Source organism: Dendrobates tinctorius, unplaced genomic scaffold (assembly GCF_039654945.1).
Source record: "Dendrobates tinctorius isolate UK_male_01 unplaced genomic scaffold, ASM3965494v1 ptg000056l, whole genome shotgun sequence".
Taxonomy (NCBI): Eukaryota; Metazoa; Chordata; class Amphibia; order Anura; family Dendrobatidae; genus Dendrobates; species Dendrobates tinctorius.
The window spans coordinates 21,977,479-21,996,954 of NW_027361724.1; the positions used below are offsets into that span (position 1 = coordinate 21,977,479).

Genomic DNA, 19,476 nt, shown 5'->3' on the forward strand with positions numbered 1-19,476 from the left:
AGCGATCCCAACAGCGATATGGATCGCTGGTGCATCGCTAAGTGGTCGCTAGTGAGCTGCCACACAGGCAGATCTCACCAGCGACATAGCAGGGGTCGGGGGTCATTACTTACCTGTCAGACGCGGCGATCCTGACGTCCTCCCGCCCGCGTCCACGCGTCGCTCGTCGGCGCCACAGGAAGCCCAGCAGAAAGCGCCCGACGAGAAACGGTCCAGGACGTTCTCGCATGACCAGCGATGAGCAGCGGGGGAGCCGGTTGGAGGTAAGTATCAGACATAGCGATATCGCTGCTACGTCACAAAATCGGTGACGTTACAGCGATATTGCTAGTGATATCGCTATGTGTAACGGGCCCCTAAGGATCCCAATGATTAGATATGTATCAACTATCCTGTAGATAACCCTTTAAGGTGAGTCTGGCACCTAAAATGTATTTTCTAACTATCTATCTTTATACCCTAACCACATTTTTAATTTGCTTTACTACAAAATTTCATACACTTCTCTCACTTCTCCCTGCTCTCCCCGTCCACAGCCCCGTTCTCTTCCTTCACAGCCCTGCTCTCCCCTTCCACAGCCCCGTTCTCTTCCTTCTCAGCCCTGCTCTCCCCATCCACAGCCCCATTCTCTTCCTTCACAGCCCTGTTCTCCCGCTCTCTCCGTCCACAGCCCATGTTCTCTTCCCTCACAGCCCTGCACTCCCCATCCACAGCCCTGTTCTCTTCCTTCACAGCCCTGCTCTCCCACTCTCTCCCTCTACATCCCTGCTGTCTTCCTTCCTCCACAGCCCCGCTCTCCATGCACCACACGCGGTGAGAGGTGCGCAGATTGCTCGTTTGGCCGGAGTGGGCAGAGCTGGGCGGAGTGGGCGGAGCTAGACAGGCGCTGCAGCGCATGTGATTGGGCGGCCTGCGAGGGGTGTGGCCTAGGGTGGGCGGCTGGAGTGGGTGGAGCTTGCCGGAGTGAATGGAACTAGAGCGGAGCTGCAGCGCGTGTGATTGGATGACCTGCGGGGGGGCGTGGCCTAGCGCTGTAGTAGGCCGCAGTAGAAGTCGGGGACTAAATTTAGGCAAGGAAGCTGCAGGGGAGAGGGGGGATAGCGCAGTTGGCGACGGGGAGTGCCGACTGAGCCAGGAAAGGGCTGGGAGGGTGCCGGCACTATTCGGCCCCTGTCCTGAAGACTGTCTTCCTCACAGCCCCGCTCTCCATGCACTGTCCTGCTGTATCCGTCCTAAGCCCTGCTCTCCAACCACATCCCACTCTGCTGCTTCGTGATTGGTTGGTGTCCCACTCTGCTGCTTCGTGATTGGTTGGTGATACACACACACATTCAGATTTATATATAGAGATGAGTCCACTATTATAACCAAGTCCACTATTTTACCCAATGAGTCCACTATTATAACCGAGTCCACTATTATACCCAATGAGTCCATTATTATAACCCAGTCCACTATTATACCCAATGAGTCCATTATTATAACCGAGTCCACTATTATACCCAATGAGTCCATTATTATAACCGAGTCCACTATTATACCCAAAGAGTCCATTTTTATAACCGAGTCCACTATTATACCCAATGTGTCCACTATTATAACCGAGTCCACTATTATACCCAATGAGTCCATTAGTATAACCAAGTCCATTATTATACCCAATGTGTCCACCATTATAACCGAGTCCACTATTATACCCAATGAGTCCATTATTATAACCGAGTCCACTATTATACCCAATGAGTCCACTATTATAACCGAGTCCACTATTATACTCAATGAATCCATTATTTTAACTGAGTCCACTATTATACCCAATGAGTCCATTAGTATAACCATTATTATACCCAATGTGTCCACTATTATAACCGAGTCCACTATTATACCCAATGAGTCCATTATTATAACCGAGTCCACTATTATACCCAATGAGTCCACTATTATAACCAAGTCCATTATTAGACCCATTGTGTCCACTATTATAACCGAGTCCACTATTATACCCAATGAGTCCATTATTATAACCGAGTCCACTATTATACCCAATGAGTCCACTATTATAACCAAGTCCAGTATTATACCCATTGTGTCCACTATTATAACCGAGTCCACTATTATACCCAATAGGGCCATTATTATAACCGAGTCCACTATCATAACTGAGTCCACTATTATACCCAATGAGTCCATTAGTATAACCATTATTATACCCAATGTGTCCACTATTATAACCGAGTCCACTATTATACCCAATGAGTCCATTATTATAACCGAGTCCAGTATTATGCCCAATGAGTCCACTATTATAACCGAGTCCACTATTATACCCAATGAGTCCACTATTATAACCAAGTCCATTATTAGACCCATTGTGTCCACTATTATAACCGAGTCCACTATTATACCCAATGAGTCCACTATTATAACCGAGTCCAGTATTATACCCAATGTGTCCACTATTATAACCGAGTCCACTATTATACCCAATGAGTCCACTATTATAACCAAGTCCATTATTAGACCCATTGTGTCCACTATTATAACCGAGTCCACTATTATACCCAATAGGGCCATTATTATAACCGAGTCCACTATCATAACTGAGTCCACTATTATACCCATTGAGTCCACTATTAGAACTACGCAGCATTGTACTGTTATGTGATTCCATCTGAACACTTTTACTATTATATAGCTGCACCATACGTTACTAAACCTATTGAAAACATTAATACTGAGACACAGACATTGTTGAATGAGATTATAACAATTTTTCCAGCCCAGTCTGGAAAAACTTCAGCCTTTACTCACTTTATTACTCCTCTGTGTGTATCCAGGTAGATTTTAATTCCCAAACCTCACCGAGTCTGTTTTACAAATGCGCATGAAAATGCATTTAAAATCCAGAACCTTTACCATGTGCATTTTAAAAGAAATCTATAGAGTACAGTGATATTCAGCTAAATACCGTTATCCATGTGTTAATGCTTATCATAATATGAAAGGTCTCCTTTGAATAATGTAGCTCTGAGGCAACCTATGGCTCTCTAGCCCAAAGGATTAGAGTTCATAGAGAAAGACCTGCTGAGAGATTTGCTTTGAGAGCAGCATGATGTAGGGGATGAGAGCCCGATTCCAACGATGTGTCACATACTAGGCTGTGCGTTGTTGTTTTAAAAAAGTTAGTGTTTTACCAGCAATAGATTATATAGGACTAGTTGTTTTGTGCCTCCTAGTCAACTGCTCTGTGTTAGCCCGCCCCCACCTCTGATTGGTAGCTCTCTATCAATGTGTTCAATATTCAGACCACTTCTGGAGCTGAGACCTGCTAGAGCTTAGGTGGTTATATTAAAACTAGCAATGAACCCGTTCTACGCCCAGGTGGCGAGCATTTTAATTGGTATATGGTCTCCCATCCTAGTATGTGCTGCCACCCTCCTATCCTGGTACACATGGCACTCCTCATTCCTATTCTGGTATGCATGGTACCCTCACCCCCCCAATCCTGGTATGCATGGCACCCCATTCTTCATCCTGATATGCATGGTGCCCTCACCCCTCAATCCTGGTATGCATGGTACTCCCTCAACCCTATCCTAGTATGCATGGTACTCCCTCAACCCTTTCCTGGTATGCATGGTGCCCTCACCCCTTATCCTGGTATGCATGGTCCCCTCACCCCCAATCCTGGTATGCATGGCCCCCTCACCCCCTCTACTGGTATGCATAGTCCTCTCATCCCCCAATCCTGGTATGCATGGTACCCCTCATCCCCCAATCCTGGTATGCATGGTCCTCTCACCCCCCAATCCTGGTATGCATGGTACTCCCTCATCCCTATCCTTGTATGCATGGTCCCCTCACCCCCTATCCTGGTATGCATGGTACCCCTCATCCCTCAATCCTGGTATGCATGGTACTCCCTCATCCCTATCCTGGTATGTATGGTCCCCTCACCCCCTATCCTGGTATGCATGCTACCACTCATCCCCCAATCCTGGTATGCATGGTCCTCTCACCCTCCCAATCCTGGTATGCATGGCACCCCATTCTTCATCTTGGTATGCATGGTCCCCTCACCCCCCAATCCTGGTATGCATGGCACCCCATTCTTCATCCTGGTATGCATGGTCCCCTCACCCCCAATCCTGGTATGCATGGCCCCCTCACCCCTATCCTGGTATGTATGGTACCCTCATCCCCCAATCCTGGTATGCATGGTCCTCTCACCCCCCAATCCTGGTATGCATGGTACTCCCTCATCCCTATCCTGGTATACATGGTCCCTTCACCCCCTATCCTAGTATGCATGGTCCCCTCATCCCCCAATCCTGGTATGTATGGTACTCCCTCATCCCTATCCTGGCATACATGTCCCCTCACCCCCTATCCTGGTATGCATGGTACCCTGTTGTGAGTTCATTTTCCCCTCCGTCACTGAGGCCTGGTGAGCTCCCTATTCTAGTGAAGGAAGGTAGTGAGCCTGATTATCAGACACCTGGGACTGATGAGGACGATTGGCTGAGTGGAGTCACTGACTGGATTTAAGGCAGCCTACGCCCTTTCTGCCCTGTGGGTGATTTCTCTGTGGACTCTTGGACTCCAGTCTGATTCCTGCTCTCCTAAAGCTAAGTTTTCTGTTTTGCCTTTTTGCATCTAAGATTTGTTTTTGTTTTTCTTGCTTTTTGGATTCTGCCACTCCCTGCTGGAGTGCGCAGTGTTCCGTGAGCTCTGTCTTCTGAATGTACCTGAGTGCTGATTTAGTTTTTGAAGATTAGTTGCTTCAGGGCCATTTTTATATCAGCTTGTTGGCTTTTGTCTCTGATAGGGTTTTGGCAGATTGCAGACAGCAGCCTTCCTATCCGTTCCTATCTAGGTAGTTTTTGGCCCCTTCTTTGCTCAGCCTGTCTTTCTGTCTGTGTAAGTGTTTTCATCTTGCGTCACCATCATTATATGTGGGGGGCTGCCTATTGCTTTGGGGTCTGCTCTGGGGCAGTTAGATTTCCCCTTTCCTTCTTTAGGCCTATGTATCTCTCCGCCTGTGATCGAGGGGTCTAGGTCATCGTAGGAACCCCCCACGGCTACTGCTAGTTGTGTTGATAGGTTCAGGGGTCTGCAATCTGATAGTTGCCAACTTCTCTGGTTTTCAGGACTTAGTTAGCATTTCTGTTTTTGCCTCCTACGGTGACTCGATCATAACAGAATCACCCGCCCAACCGCAGATCCTGGGGTACTCAATAGCAGGAAAGAATTGTGTTTAAAAAAAAAAAAAAAAAAGTGTATATTCTTTCCTCTATATCTCTGAGGCCGTAGGGGGAATTGTTTTTCTCTCAATGGAGATAAAGCAAGTGTCTGATCGTGTGGAGCAGCTCGCTGCTGAAGTGCGAGGAATTTCCGCCTATCTTGCTCGTTCACATGCTGTTGAACCAAAGATCCCCACACCTGATGTATTTTTTGGGGATCGATCTAAATTTTTGAGTTTCAAAAATAATTGTAAATTATTTTTTGCTTTGAAGCCTAACTCGTCAGGGAGCCCCGCGCAGCAGGTTAAAATTGTCATCTCTTTGCTGCACGGCGATCCCCAGGATTGGGTGTTTTCTTTGAAACCAGATGACCCTATTCTGACTAATGTGAACGCATTTTTTCAAGCCTTGGGGTTGCTGTACGACGAACCTAATGCTCTTGATCAGGCTGAAAAGACCCTGTTAGCATTGAACCAGGGTCGAGAATCTGCAGAATTGTACTGTCAAAAGTTCCAAAAGTGGGCGGTCCTTACTACCTGGAATGATAGTTCCTTGGCTGCTCTCTTTCGGAAGGGTTTGTCAGAAGCCGTAAAAGATACTATGGTGGGATTTCCTGTTCCCTCTGGTCTGGACGATTCTATGTCTTTAGCCATTCAGGTTGATCGGCGTTTACAGGAACGCAGGATTACACGAGAGGTGTTGCCACCGGTTGAACAGACGTCTGAACCTATGCAATGTGATAGAGTTTTGTCTAAGGCGCAACGTCAGGAATTCAGAAGGCGTAATAAGCTGTGTTTTTTCTGTGAAGATGCCTCACATGTTATTTCTGTTTGTCCTAAACGTGAGAAACGCTTTGCACACACGTTTTCTGTTGGTGGGTTCAGCCCACTTCTTTGAAGGCCCTCCAGAAGTTTTTGGGTTTTGCTAATTTTTATCGGAAATTTATAGCAAAATTTTCTAGTATTGCCAAACCATTGACTGACCTGACCAGGAAGGGTGCGGATGTGTTGAATTGGTCTCCGGAGGCGGTTGCTTCCTTTCAGGAGCTGAAGCGTAGATTTACCTCCGCCCCGGTTCTGCGGCAACCTGATGTCTCACTCCCGTTCCAGGTAGAGGTGGATGCTTCTGAGATTGGTGCAGGAGCGGTGTTGTCCCAAAAGGATCCGGTAACATCTAAAATGAATCCCTGTGCTTTCTTTTCCCGTAAGTTCTCTTCATCTGAACGTAACTATGATGTGGGGAATCGGGAACTGTTGGCCATGAAATGGGCATTTGAGGAGTGGAGACATTGGTTGGAGGGAGCCAAACATCAAGTTGTTGTCCTCACTGACCACAAAAATTTGATTTACCTAGAGTCGGCTAAACGCTTGAACCCTAGACAGGCTAGTTGGGCCTTGTTTTTTACACGTTTTGATTTTGTGGTCTCTTTCCTTCCTGGAACTAAGAATGTCAAGGCAGACGCCCTCTCTAGGAGTTTCTTTGCTCATTCTCCTGTGGTGACCAAGCCTGCCACCATCTTAGGCGAAGGGGTAGTTCTTTCTGCCATCTCGCCCGATTTGAGACTTGCTCTGCAAGAGTTCCAGGAGGACAAACCTGAGCGTTGCCCCAGTGGAAAGTTGTATGTTCCTGACCAGTGGAAGAAGAGAGTGATGTCTGAAGTTCATTGCTCTGCATTGGCTGGTCATCCAGGTATTTTTGGTACTAGAGATCTGGTGAGTCGCTCTTTTTGGTGGCCCGCCTTGTCTCATGATGTCAGGAATTTTGTGCAGTCCCGTGGGACTTGCTCCCGGTCTAAATCTTGTTCTTGCTCTAGTGGGTTGTTGATGCCTTTGCCGGTACCCAGGATGCCATGGACCCATATTTCAATGGATTTCATCTCTGATATGCCGGTCTCTCAAAGAATAACTGTTATTTGGGTGATTTGTGATAGGTTCTCTAAGATGGTTCATCTTGTACCACTCCCTAAGTTGCCATCTTCCTCTGAGTTGGTGCCTCTGTTTTTGCAACAGGTGGTTCGCTTGCACGGGATTCCTGAGAACATTGTATCTGACAGAGGAGTTCAATTTGTGTCTAAATTTTGGAGGACGTTCTGTTCCAAGTTGGGAATTCAGTTGTCCTTCTCCTCTGCTTTTCACCCTCAGACCAATGGGCAGACAGAGAGAACAAACCAGACCTTGGAGTCGTATTTGAGATGTTTTATTTCCGCTGATCAGGATGATTGGGTTTCTTTTTTACCCTTGGCCGAATTTGCTTTAAATAATAGAGCTAGTTCTGCCACTTTGATGTCACCTTTTTTTTGTAACTTTGGTTTTCACCCTCGATTTTCTTCAGGGCAGGTGGAGCCTTCTGCCTGCCCAGGTGTTGACACTGTGGTGGAGAGAATGCACCAGATCTGGGACCAAGTGGTGATAAGTTATCTCTCTCCCAGGAAAAGGCCCAGCGGTTTTACAATCGACATAGGACCATTGGTCCCCAGTTTAAGATTGGTGATATGGTGTGGTTATCATCAAAAAACATTGCTATGAAGGTGGCTTCTCCTAAGTTTAAGCCTAGATTTATTGGACCTTACAAGATTTTGGAGATTATTAATCCGGTCTCTTTTCGTTTGGCTCTTCCTGTCACATTTAAGATCCATAATGTGTTCCATAAGTCCTTGTTGAAGAGGTTTGTTGAGCCAGTTGTGCCTGAGGTGGCACCTCCGGACTCTGTATTGGTTGAAGGTAACTTGGAATACGAGGTAGAGAAAATTCTGGATTCCCGTCTGGCTAGACGGAGACTCCAGTATTTGGTTAAGTGGAAGGGTTATGGTCAGGAGGATAATTCCTGGGTCTCTGCCTCTGATATTCATGCCAAAAGATTGGTGCGTGCCTTTCATCGGGCTCACCCTGATCGCCCTGGTAGCGTTGTTGAGGGTTCGGTGACCCCTCCTCAAGGGGGGGTACAGTTGTGAGTTCATTTTCCCCTCCGTCACTGAGGCCTGGTGAACTCCCTATTCTAGTGAAGGAAGGTAGTGAGCCTGATTATCAGACACCTGGGACTGATGAGGACGATTGGCTGAGTGGAGTCACTGACTGGATTTAAGGCAGCCTACGCCCTTTCTGCCCTGCGGGTGATTTCTCTGTGGACTCTTGGACTCCAGTCTGATTCCTGCTCTCCTAAAGCTAAGTTTTCTGTTTTGCATTTTTGCATCTAAGATTTGTTTTTGTTTTTCTTGCTTTTTGGATTCTGCCACTCCCTGCTGGAGTGTGCAGTGTTCCGTGAGCTCTGTCTTCTGAATGTACCTGAGTGCTGATTTAGTTTTTGAAGATTAGTTGCTTCAGGGCCATTTTTATATCAGCTTGTTGGCTTTTGTCTCTGATAGGGTTTTGGCAGATTGCAGACAGCAGCCTTCCTATCCGTTCCTATCTAGGTAGTTTTTGGCCCCTTCTTTGCTCAGCCTGTCTTTCTGTCTGTGTAAGTGTTTTCATCTTGCTTCACCGTCATTATATGTGGGGGGCTGCCTATTGCTTTGGGGTCTGCTCTGGGGCAGTTAGATTTCCCCTTTCCTTCTTTAGGCCTATGTATCTCTCCGGCTGTGATCGAGGGGTCTAGGTCATCGTAGGAACCCCCCACGGCTACTGCTAGTTGTGTTGATAGGTTCAGGGGTCTGCAATCTGATAGTTGCCAACTTCTCTGGTTTTCAGGACTTAGTTAGCATTTCTGTTTTTGCCTCCTACGGTGACTCGATCATAACAGTACCCCTCATCCTCAAATCCTGGTATGCATGGTACCCCTCATCCCCCAATCCCGGTATGCATGGTACCCTTCATCCCCCAATCCTGGTATGTATGGTACTCCCTCATCCCCCAATCCTGGTATGCATGGTCCTCTCACCCCCCCTATCCTGGTATGCATGGTACTCCTCATCCCCCAATCCTGGTATGCATGGTCCTGTCATCCCCCAATCCTGGTATGCATGGTACCCCTCATCCCCCTATCCTGGTATGCATGGTACTCCCTCATCCCTATCCTGGTATGTGTGGTCCTCTCACCCCCTATCCTGGTATGCATGGTACCCCTCATCCCCCAATCCTGGTATGCATGGTCCTGTCATCCCCCAATCCTGGTATGCATGGTACCCCTCATCCCCCAATCCTGGTAAGCATGGTCCTCTCACCTCCCCTATCCTGGTATGCATGGTCCTCTCACCTCCCCTATCCTGGTATGCATGGTCCCCTCACTCCTATTAAAACTGCACACATACAAAAAAAAACATTTATACTCACCCTTCTTTCCTGTGCTCCAGCGCTGTCACCACATTCTGCTGGAGGCCAGGGGAGGAGTCTGGCGCTGGATTACGCGCATGCCCATAGCGCTGTCTGGCGCCATATTGCTGAAGACACACTGCAAGTGTGTTTTCAGTAAAGTGGCGCCAGATCGCGCTATGTGCATGCGCGATTCCGACCGCACTCCCTCCCCGGTCTCCGGCCGAAGAGAAGCACCGCGGCAATGCACCTCCCGGTCAGGTAAGTATGTAAGTATGGCGTCGGAGATGGCGGTATGCAGTGTGTACAGTACCGCCATCTCCGGTGCCATACACACTCCTCACCACTGGCTGCCTCATTCTGTCTGGAGACAGACTGCGCAGGCGCGTCGCGCTTGCGCAGTCTATAAATGCTTCGGACAGAGTGATGCTTACAGCGCTATATTATAGATGACAGCATGCAGACCAGCAAGTCACATATGGCTAGAATAAGTGTCTATGTACCTACATTATGATGTTCTTAGATTACGTAGAAAAAAACGTGGTGACAGATTCCCTTTAAAAGTCTGATAATGTGACAAGCAGAGATCTTGAGGTTAAAGAATTGAAACACAAAGTCTAAAGAGCTTCAGAGGATTTGGTAATTTCTTGGAAATGCATGCTTTAATTTTGGAAACCAATGTTGTTCTTCCACTTTCTGCCTTTTGGAATACAGAGTAGTGAGTGTAGGATACCAATGTGCACACCTGTACTATTAGGCTACGTGCGCACGCTGAGTATGTGCTTGCAGAAATTTCTGCAAGGTTTCTGCATCTCTTGGCAGGAAAAATGCTGTGGAAAAAAAAACGCTCGTTTTTGCCGCGTTTTTATATGCATTTTTGAACCGCAATGAATGCATTTTTGAGCAAAATAAAGATTTTTTTTAAAAAGTTTTGTTATGTAATTTCTTGGTTCAACACCACCTTTTTCATGCTGATAGCAGGGCTTGGTGTCAGCAGCTGTCATTGACACCTAGCTCTAGGCTTAAGACCCTTTCTCACATAGCGAGATCGCTGAAGCATCACCTATTTTGTGACACAACAGCGACCTCGTCAGCGATCTCGCTACATGTGACACGCAGCGGTGATCGGGCCCCCGCTGCGATCTTGCTGATCATGCTCGAATGGCCTGGGCCATTTGTTCATCATTGGTGTCCCGCTGGCCAGCGTGCATCGCAGTGCTTGACGCCAACGAGCAACCTCGTTGTCGACACAGAACACTTGGAAGCAGGCGGGAGTCATCTGAATCGCTGCTGTGTGACAAGATACCAACGATCTCCAGGTTGCCAGGCTATTCATATCAGCTCACAGCTGTTTGCTTAGACTTTACTGGCTAGTTTACAGGGGGACCCCAGAAAAAATATTGACATGGTAGCCCCCTATAAAATCTAAACAGCAAAGGCTAGACAGACAGCTGTGGGATGATATAAATATATTAATAGCTTAGGAAGGGGCCATGGATATTTACCCCTCCCAGACTAAAAACATCAGCTGTCAGCCACCCCAGGAAAGGCGCATCTCTAAGATGCATCAAATCTGGCGCTTAACCTTGCTCTTCCCAATTGCCCTGTAGCAAGTGGGGTTCATATTCGTGGGGTTGATGTCACCTTTTGTACTGTCAGGTGACATCAAACCCACAGGTTAGTAATGGAGAGACATCTATAAGACACCTTATCCATTGCTAACCCCATAGTGATATTGTATGAAAACACAGTCACCCAGAATAAAGTCTTTTATTTGAAATAATGACACAGACTCCTTTAACAGTCTTAATTAAACCATACTCACCGAATGCCTAATCCATCAAAGCCAATGTCTCCTGCCAAAAAATGTAACAATAAACCACAATATTCCTCACCTGTCTGCAGAGAAGATAATCCATAATGTCCCATGACAATCCTGATCACTTTGAGGTAATCGCTCCTGCAGTGTATCACTGAGCTGCTGTGAGGGTTCACCAGAGTTCATCAGCTCAGGTGATCTCCCTTATGGCACCACTACTGTGTGAGAAAGTTCTCACACAGTGGTGCTGTAAGTGAGAGCACCGGAGCTGATCAGCTGATGAACTGCGGTGAACTCTCGCAGCAGCTCAGTGATACACTGCGGCAGCGATTATCTCCTGTCAGTGCATTGCCGGTGGCCAGGTAGAGCATCCACATCTCCCGATGTGACTGTTCTACATGTGAGATCGCCATGGGACACTCAGGATTACCTGGACTATGGCAGACAGGTGAGTATATGTTGATGTATTATTTTACATTATTTCTAGGAGACAAGGGCATTGGGGATTGGGCGCTAAGGTGAGTGTAATTTTTTTTATTTTTATTTGAATATGTATGTAATCTTACTTTTTTTTTTAACTATGAGCACAGGCGCCGGCAGATGAGACTACGTCTCCCATCAATGGCACCTGCTGTCACTGTTATCAATGGGACCAGCTGTCACTGTTATCAATGGCACCTGCTGTCACCGTTATCAATGACAGCAGACGTAGCCCGATGGGAGCAGTAGTCTCATCGGCCCAAGCCTGTGGATCACTGTCACAGCTGCGGGGTCATGCTGACATCTGCCAGAGTGCTCTGACCGACAGTCTGTGGTAGCATTTCCGCGGGTCACAGTCACAGCTGTGGGGTCACTTTGACATCTGACAGCATGAGCCCACAGCACTCTGACCGGTGTTCATACAGGTGTTGCATTACCGTCGATAAGAACCACCGCGCTGGTGTTACCCATGCTGTCACACAGATGACAGCATGGGAAATACCATTGGAAGCCGATAAAATGCGAAACAAAAACTCAGCAAATCCGCAAACATTTTTATACCTGTGTTTTTGCAGCAGATTTGACTGACTCAATTGAAGTCAATGGGTGCAGAAATGCTGCAGAAACGCAAAACGAATTGATATACTATAAAAAAAAAAAAATCGCACCTCAAATATGCTCGGAAATTTACTGATCATGTCCACAACACTTCAGGATTGTCATTGAATAAGCTTGCATAAGATTTCCATAGCATTTTTGGCCCATTTCTGCGAGGAAAAAAAACGCTGCGAAAACGCATAAAAAAAGCACTGTGTGCACATAGCCTTAATATTCTAAGACAGATTACTGCCAGTGTAACAAGACAGCAAACATTTTAATCTTACATTGATTACCTATCTAGAACCAAAAAACCTGACATTTCATGTCTTATTATTTTACTTTTTATCTTCCTTCCTTCCTACCTTCATTTTTTTTTTCTTTAAGGCAGAAAGAATTTTCAAATATCAAAAATATTATTTGTATGGCAAAATAAAGTTAGACACAAGAGTTCAAGCAAATTTTAAATTTAGGTCATAGACTAGATATAATATTTTTAAGCCAGTTTAATGCACTTTAGTGAAATAATAATTAAGTGAAAAAATAACTAAGTTTAGCAAACTGGTTATATAAAGCATTGATCAAGGTAAAGTATATTGGAAACACATGGAAAGGACAAGAAAATGTCAATTAGTATATATCCCTTTTTCATAGAAAAGGTTCAGCAGAGTTGCCCATTCTATTAATTATTCCTTTAGATTTATTGCAACATGTGTTTAGGCTTTCCTAAGTAAACTGTTAACTGAATGAGGTATGAAAGGCATGACTTTGAGATAATATACAGGGAATATACGGTACATTTTAGAAAAGTATTACTGATTCTCTATAGTGGGTATCAACTCATATTTATGTTTCCAGATATCTGGATTACTGAACAGTGGCGGTAAACTAAACAGATGTGTAGCAATGAAGAAACTTGGTTAAAGTCCAAAACTGTAAAACGTAATGGTAAGACCTCTTTGACCTCAGTCTGACCTCAATGACAATATGTCTTGGTAAATTACGCCATAGACCCTTGTCAGAGCTTTTCATTTTTTGCATTGATGAGAGGCAAAGACCTCGAAATATGTGTCTGCAAACAGAGTTTTTGGTTTGGCTTCTGATTCTAAGTCATGTGGAAAAGCCCTTTAGAGGGTCAGGAAGGACTTTTAGAAATGCTACATCCAACTGTGGCTCTAGAGTTCTTGTCCTATTCCTTTACAAAGAGCTTGTTAAATTTAAAAATACTCACAGGTCCGAGCTTCAGATCTTGCAAGATGTCATCATAGTACTGAAACTCTGAGATCTCCAGTTCCACAAGCTCATCCTTCAGTTCTAGTATCCGTCCCATCACTCCATCTAGAACCAGCCTGATCAGCCTTCTTTTTTGTGGATGTGTGATCTGATCATATGCCATTTCCAGATTACGAAAGATCTGTAAGTATCGAATATATAGAGTTCCCAGCTGTTGGGCAACTGCCATGCGATCTTTCTCTGGTTTGGGTGGCACATCTGGCATCTCCTGCAGGAGCAGATGTGTTAGATCTTGTTGGGCTTCCACCCACATTTTGTTGTAGAATCTGTGAAAAAATGATGTGTTGGATGAATAAGATTATCCACTGATACACAGAACAGCTAAGAATAACTATAACTCTGAAATACATAACAGTTTTCCGCAGGATTAGGATATAAGATTATAAATGAATTCTTTTGATCTTAGTATTAACTGAATTGGTTAAGAGATGTAGCTACAGGGCCAGGCAGGGTTTGTGATGGGTACTGAGGCCACCAGCAAGCAACACTGATTTGGTTAGGGCTAAGATAATGGACTTCTTTGCCCTTGGTGAAGAAATACCTAGCTAATACTTTTGCTTAGGTTGTCCAAGATTTTTAAAAAGTTGCTACAAACAGGGAATGGAATAAAAAAATATTATATACTGTATCTGGCAAGGCCCCTACCAACTAGAGGTACCATTCTAATGACCTTGTGTTTTTTTGTAAAATGTTTTGCCAGGAGGGTACATCAAGATAAGGGGATAAGACAAACGGATTGTCAGAGGCCAAGTCTGGGGTCAGGTACCTGAGGTCAGAGAGCATCAAGAGCAGAAGGGATAACACACACACACACACACACACACACACACACACACACACGAGTAGTTATCAAAAATTATAAGTCTGAAAACTAGCTCAGGGAATCATACACACATCAAAGCACACACCAAACAGAGCAAATCTACATCTGATAGTGCTCTGCTAATAGCTAGCTAAATAGCTAGTAAATAATTAAGGACAGGAGGCACCCAGAGGAATGCCAGCAGGCTAGGCCAGATTGAGCAGCAGGGACGTCAATTAAAATGCTGACAGCCTAGCACACCCCAGCATCAGATGGATGACTAGGCTGATACTCACAATACTGACACTCCAGCACACTCCAGATCCCATAGGGGACTGAGCTGTCACTCACAGCATGCCTAGGCCACAGTGTATGATGAAACTGTAGCAATTTTGAGACTTGCCATGATGTTTGTATATCTCAGGCTTTCACAACACATGGCACACGGCCTGCATGCGGCCATGCCAAAGGATTTGTTGCAGCCTGCAGAGCTGACCAGGAGATACCAGTTCATTTCCTTCTGTATTTAAATATATTTGTGTCTTTTAGGGCTGACATGACAGTACAATTGATCACTGTATTAAGTATTAAGCTTTGTGATGTATACACGTACTGATGGTGGTTCTGGTCCTGCGTTCATGCACTGATAGTTTTTCTGGTGCTGCATTCATGTCCTGATGGTGACTCTGGTGCTACATTTATGCACTGATGGTGTTTCTGGCAATGCATTCATGTATTGATAGTGGTTCTGGCGCTGCACTCATGTATTGGTTGTGCACTCCTGGTAGGTCATAGTGCAAGAAAAGAGATGGTGAGCTGTGACCATGACCTAGTGTGAATGGTGGATCCTGTACTATCTATTGTCTATAAAGGTGTTATCTGTCATTGTTATCTTGGCTGTAGTGATAATGAGATAACCACTGGAAAGTACAGTAAACTGTACAAAACAGGAGTATAAGGCTATGTGCACACGGTGTGGATTCTGCTGTGGATCCGCAGCGTTTCAGCATTTCAGGAGCTGCGGGTCCGCAGCAGATTTAGTTGCGTTGTACAGTACCATTGTTTTCAATGGTAAACTGAAAAACGCTGTCCACATGCTGCGGATTTTTCCGCGCGGATTTGCTGCGGGATCATGTCAATTCTTTGTGCGGATTCCGCTGCGGTTTCACACCTTCTCCATTGTAGAGATGTGAAGCCGCTGGGCTAAATCGCAGGCTAATCCGCAGGTCTTTTGACCTGAGATTTTACCTGTGGATTTTTACAAATCCGCACGGAAAAATCCGCAGGACCAAAATCTACCTGTGCACATAGCCTGAGCATAATATGACCAGAGTGAAATGTGTAAAGATTTTTAAATATCAATCAAGATATAAAAATGAAACACAAAAAATGAGTATGAAAATTTAGCAAAGCATAACAGGTTTTTTTCTGATGGTATATTCCTTGTGTCTTCAAAATCACTATAAATGCCATGCCAAGGACTATTAAATGAATCCGATAGATCAAACACCTCTGCTTCAGATCTAGGAAGCTTACATGTTCTATAATGTTAAAGCACCAATTTAAATGGTTAAAAATTGGCATAAAAGACCATGCAACCTGGTATTTTGATTTTTATTTTCACTTTTGAGCCACAAAAAAAGGGTAAACATTAATCTGTACAGGGTAGGCACCTACTTCTCACAATACATCCACTTATCTCAGATGGATGAATGTAGTATTCTGTTCCTCAAGACTGTGTATTCAGAACAATAAAGTAATATTATGGCATTGTGTTATTGAGTTCACTTGGTGAACATGGCAGCTGCAAATCTCAGATCTCAATAGAAGGGGTGGATAGAAGGGTTAGAGGTGCCAGGCGTCCTGTGCTGAGGTGGGGCTAAAAATGCATATGTGTAATGGGTTCTGGTGTCACCATGGTGCCCGCTTTGTTCAAAGATAATAGTGAGGTTGGCACAAGTTCAGCTGAGAAGGTCTTTGGGCAGCTTTAATGTGCAGTCTGCTTACTCTGCCAAATTCCTACTGTATTAGTGCTGTGAGTTTGAGACTCACGTCCGTTTCACCTTAACACACCCTGGCAGATGTGGGCCCTCCATCAGCTTCAGGGTAAATCTCACCCATGATGGCAAGGGAAAGCACACAAGTCACAGCTTCAAGGTTTACACAAGAGTTTAGTATTATGAGCATCACTGCTCTTTCCCTTTAAAATATAGCAATTAATATAACAATTATACATTTTAAGTTTAAAGACAATGCAAAGTCCAACCACAATTTTCAAACAGATTTTTTTTTATTGGATATAAGGATAAGATCAAACAAAATAATTATATGCACAATAGATAGGTGATCAGGCTGCAGCATAGACGCCACCGCCAGCACTTGCTTGCAGAAGGTTTTTTTTCCAAGCTATGTATAATGTTCATTATGTAAACTAGGGGGCAGATCACAGAGGGAGCAGTGACCTGTCAGAAGCCATACTGGTGAATATGAATACCTAATCAGAGCACCACATGAAGACCCCCATAGGCCATCCCGAAGCACGAGCATATCATTAACTCAAAACTGAAAATAAAGATTAAACAACAACCACAAGATGGATTTCATCAACCAAGGTATCATTGTAATCAGTATAATGGCGCTATTCCTGACACTGTCTGTAGGTTACTGTGCTCAATCTTGCTGACAGGTTCCCTTTAAAACACCACTTTACTGTTTTTTTTAAATTTTAGTACTGTAGTGGTGCCACTAATCTAAGTTCCCTAAGCCTAGTCTTATGCTTGCAAAGTTGCCTAGAGTGGTAGTCGTTGGCGAGTGTCTTGACGCTACTGAAAACAAGGGGCTGTTTCCAGTGTGTGTGTTGCTGTTGTGGCTGTGGACACCTCTTGCCCCCTCTGGTCTACTACATTTAGTGTGGCTGTGGTTTCCCGCGACACCACAAACGGGAGACCACAACGATGTATAAAAACAAGTTTAACTTTATTGTTCATTTCATTGATCCACAAAGCACAGCAGGAGATGCAGACATGTTTCTTTAGGTTATAATACAGAGACATCTCTTCAACAAACATTTTTCAACGACACAAGTGGTGAAACTTCTCACCGGCGGAGTTAGGGGCTTTCAAGCTTCCTAGACAGCTATACCCCTTGAGCTGCATCTTCCTACTTTCTCTGGCTTCATCCACTTTCAGGAACCGCATAAATGAAGCCCCTGTGGCTAACTTCTTCACAGTATGTATGTGCCCCCAGCCTTGCTCAATAGTCTCTGCTTAGACCCACAGCTCTCAAGCCTGGGCTGACACTTAAGGGGCCTTTACACATAGCGATATCGCTAGCGATATCGCTAAAGCATCACCGATTTTGTGACGCAGCAGCGATATTGCTAGCGATATCGCTATGTGTGATACTTACCTCCGACCGGCTCCCCCGCTGTCTGTCGCTGATCGCGCGAGATCATGCAGCTCCATTTCTCATCGGGCGCTTCCTGCTGGGCTTGCTGTTGGCGCCGACGAGCGACGGGTGGACGCGGGCGGGAGGACGTCAGGATCGCCTCGTCTGAAAGGTAAGTAACGACCGCTACTGCGTCGCTACATCGCTGTGAGATCTGCCTCTTTGGCAGCTCACTAGCGACCATTTAGCGATGCACCAGCGATCCTGACCGGGTCGTATCGTTGTCGGGATCGCTGGTGCATCGCTAAATGTAAAGGGGCCTTTAGCGTTCCCGGAGTCCCATAGGATCTTTTACAAGTTGCTGAACCAGAGTTCCCTTTTCCCAACTCGTCTACTAAGGGCTCATACTCACTTGCGAGAGACTCGCATGATTTTATGCGAGTCTCTAGCATGAAAACCTGGCACTGCCACCGCCACTCGGTCCGGAGCGTGCGGATGCAAGAATTACAGTGCCAGCATCTCTCGCAAGTGAGTATGAGCCCTATTCCACAGCCACCGAAATCAACAATTGTTATCACAAGGAAACATATCAGGAACAAAACATTATTCACATTTTGTATCACAGCAGCATTGATGTCTTCAGGGGGAACACGGCAGCTGGTCCATCTCCTTACATTCTTACCAGCCGTTGTCTTCAGCTGTTCCTAGCACCGCTTTGGTTGCACACCACCATCTTGTGACCCCAACTTCTGAGTGATCGGAAGTCAGAAGAAATGGTTACAAGCTCTCAATGTAAGTCTATAAGAGATTTGTTCTGGCTTCATTCTGGCTATCATAGACTTACATTAAGTTGTGACTTCCAGATTGCCCAGAAAACACATGAGCAATCCAGGAGGTCAAAAACTACTGGAGAAACTGATTGGCGCTGATAACAGATGAAGACAGCGGCAGGTGAGTATAATACTAGGGGCAGGGACCTTAGTTTAGTAGCAGTACTCCAGCATTGAAATAAAAGAAATCGCTGGAATAGTGCTTTAATTATCCAATAAATATTTGAAGAGTCGTCCTATACTGCTTATTGGAAATTACATTTTCAAAGCTTGGAGGTCACTGGAAGAATGTTTTCGAATTGCAGTGCCTCTTACAGCTGGATTATGTGCCTACCACAATACAACAACTCTTCAAGATGTACCATGTACTGAAAAAGAAGCCCCCATCCTAAAGGATCTGCTGGTAAGTCCTCAGTACCAGTTATCACAGGGCGCCCTCAAAGGACTTTTGGAATCCATTCATTAATGGGTCTGAGCTGCTTTAGTGGCATAAGGACTGAAGTAATATTAGATAGGTGGTTTTAGTGCTATGTGTGATTGGTGTGTAATATGTTCCTCAATTGATCAAAGTTTTAATCTGCACACTTCAATATTTTGGTGCTTCAGAGGAAAAAAATAAAGTCTATACTGTAGAGTATCCTCGAGCACTCAGTTGTGATTCATTCATTAATGAAGAGAATTTTTTTGTGAAGAAAGTAACTTTTTATTCTGGGAATTCACAGCCAAAGGTAGGTATAACAGAAGATAGTATCACCCAACGTTTCGGCCTTTATGCGGCAGT

At 45.1% G+C, this 19,476-nt stretch overlaps 1 protein-coding gene across 1 annotated transcript in view; it reads right to left on the minus strand.

Annotated features, from left to right (window-relative positions):
* Nucleotides 1-19,476, minus strand: part of DRC11 (dynein regulatory complex subunit 11) — a 247,671-nt gene that overhangs the window by 199,862 nt on the left and 28,333 nt on the right. The window contains exon 2 of the mRNA XM_073577592.1: nt 13,615-13,942. Coding sequence (XP_073433693.1) covers nt 13,615-13,942 — 328 coding nt within the window. The remainder of the gene's footprint in view (nt 1-13,614; nt 13,943-19,476) is intronic.